This window comes from Fulmarus glacialis, unplaced genomic scaffold (genome assembly GCF_000690835.1).
Source record: "Fulmarus glacialis isolate BGI_N327 unplaced genomic scaffold, ASM69083v1 scaffold14263, whole genome shotgun sequence".
Classification (NCBI taxonomy): domain Eukaryota; kingdom Metazoa; phylum Chordata; class Aves; order Procellariiformes; family Procellariidae; genus Fulmarus; species Fulmarus glacialis.
Genome location: NW_009204996.1, coordinates 16,158 through 18,467, shown reverse-complemented (window position 1 = coordinate 18,467; position 2,310 = coordinate 16,158). Strand labels below are relative to the sequence as shown.

General features: G+C 39.9%; 1 protein-coding gene across 1 annotated transcript in view; it reads right to left on the bottom strand.

The window, feature by feature from the left end:
* Positions 1–2,310, bottom strand: part of IPO8 (importin 8) — a 44,787-nt gene that overhangs the window by 29,876 nt on the left and 12,601 nt on the right. Inside the window, exon 8 of the mRNA XM_009575219.1 lies at positions 1,784–1,868. Within this exon, the coding sequence (XP_009573514.1) occupies positions 1,784–1,868 (85 nt within the window). The remainder of the gene's footprint in view (positions 1–1,783; positions 1,869–2,310) is intronic.

Below are 2,310 nucleotides of genomic sequence, written 5' to 3'. Positions count from 1 at the left end.
GGGGTTGGAACTAGATGATCCCTTCCATCCCAAACCGTTCTATGATTCTATGATTCTATGATAATTCTCACAAAATCTGCAAGGACAAATCGGCATTTAAGAGACAGAAATGGAAGAAATGTGCAGATTGCCCAGTCCATTATCTTGAAAGCTAAACTGCTCCCTCTGCTACATAGTCTAATCTCTTAACAGACACACTTTAAGTATTTCAAATGACAACTACCCATGGGAGTCTATTTTTCCACTCAGGAGTTAAACATTTCAGGGAGTTTAGAATAGATATTAGACTGTTTCCCTTTTCTTTTCATTTAATGCTTACAGCCTTACCACAACCATTCCTCTCTCTAGTTCTTAACGTTTACATATTTACACAGAATTAATATGCTGATGGATTGTCCTGGTTTCGGCTGGGATAGAGTTGATTTTCCTCCTAGTAGTTGGTATAGAGCTATGTTTTGGATTTAGTATGAGAATAATGTTGATAGCACACTGATGTTTTGGTTGTTGCTAAGTAGTGTTTACGCTAGTCAAGGACTTTTCAGCTTCCCATGCTCTGCCAGGTGCACAAGAAGCTAGGAGGGGGCATAGTCAGGACAGCTAACCCAACTGACCAACTGGGTATTCCATACCATATGACGTCATGCATCAAAGACACTGGAAATTTAAACTGTATGAAGCCTGCTGATGCCATGTCAGGGATATTTCATCTGGTATCATGCTGAGGAGCCACACATTCTGGAAATATATATTATCCAAACACTTGTCACTTGAAAAAAACAGCATTCCCAGGTGTTTTTCAAGGTTTACAGGCCAAAGGGAATCAAGAGCCCAGAATCATGAGCAGGAGAGCGTACTGCATTCTCCTGGCTTCTTAGGAGCCTGTTTGGAATACGTAACACAAAAGCCTGGACACCCAAGAGTTTGAGCTGAGCCAAAAGCCTGGGAACTACCGCTCCTAGTCACCTAGTATATGGCAGGCTGAATGAGAAACCAGAGGAGCTGTGCCAAAAACATCCAAGCTTGGGAGCCAGCACTCTCAGGGCTTTCAGGCACCCAGTTGCTATAGCCATTCCACCAAACCAGGGAGATGCTGAAAGCCTGGCAGCCCACGTTCCCAGGGGCCTACAGTTGAGCTGGCAGAAAAACACAGAAAACTCTGATAGGAACTGCCTCCCTCCTATGCAACTTTATCAGAACTGAGCTGTCTCCACAACACCGTATTAATCACAAATAATTAGCATTCCCCAACAAAAATAATTTCCTTGCAAACTGTGAATTTATGCTATATTTTCATAAAATATGCTTTCCAGGTATAAAATAACTTCTATTGCTGTTCTCCAGACACTTTCTAATCTGCTTGTATCTTCCTGAAATAAAATAGTAATCATTGGATTACTGTGCCTAAGTTATTTGCAGCAAAAGCACTTACTAACGACTGGCCTGAAAATACACCCTTCTGTGACATGAGGCCTCTGCATCAATAGTTTTTTTCTCTCGGCTATATATAGAATGTTTATACATGATGATAATACTGTTTTATTAGCACTCGCCTTTTCTGAGAATTTTCCTGCTGGGGTTTTTTTTTTAATTGCTGAAAATTTGTGTTATTATACCTCAGTTGTATGGCACTGAGTCCTAAAGAACTTCTCAATCACTAAAAGAAAACCTACCTGACTCTGTTCATTTTTGTTTAATGAACGAACTTTGATACGAGCACACTGTTGAAAACAATACATTTGTTCAGCCAAAATGATCTAATTCAGAAACAAATGAACGTACTTACTTGTTGTATGCCCACAGCATAGGTTTTTAAAAAAAACTCTGAGAATTCAAAGTATTCTTTAGTTACATTTCCAGGACTTCCATACCTTTAAAAAGAAGAAGACACAGATATTTACATTGTGAGAAGCCTATTGTGTCAGGAAAACACAGTACTTTCTAAAACACAAAGGACCCTGAGTAGTCTTCCATCCCCAAAGGAATCCTTTCCCACAGGTTCCTTCTAAGCCATTATTTCTCATATAATGCCCCACTTCCCTTTTCTTTTCTTAGATTCTCATGAGCTACAATACTGTAGTCAAGTAAATATAGCCACCTTTTTGTCACAAGCATGTAACTTCCATGTTCACAGATTTCTTTTCAGATCTTCCCCTGCCCTTATATTTGAGAATATAAGCACTTGTAGCTGGATGTAACAGAAAAAAAAAAAGTACTTTTCCTGTGGGGCTAGTTTCTTGCCATCTTAGAGAGTCAAATCATTTCACTAAGAGCTCAGACCAGGGGCTGTGCCAGTGCAAGGCAGAGGACAGC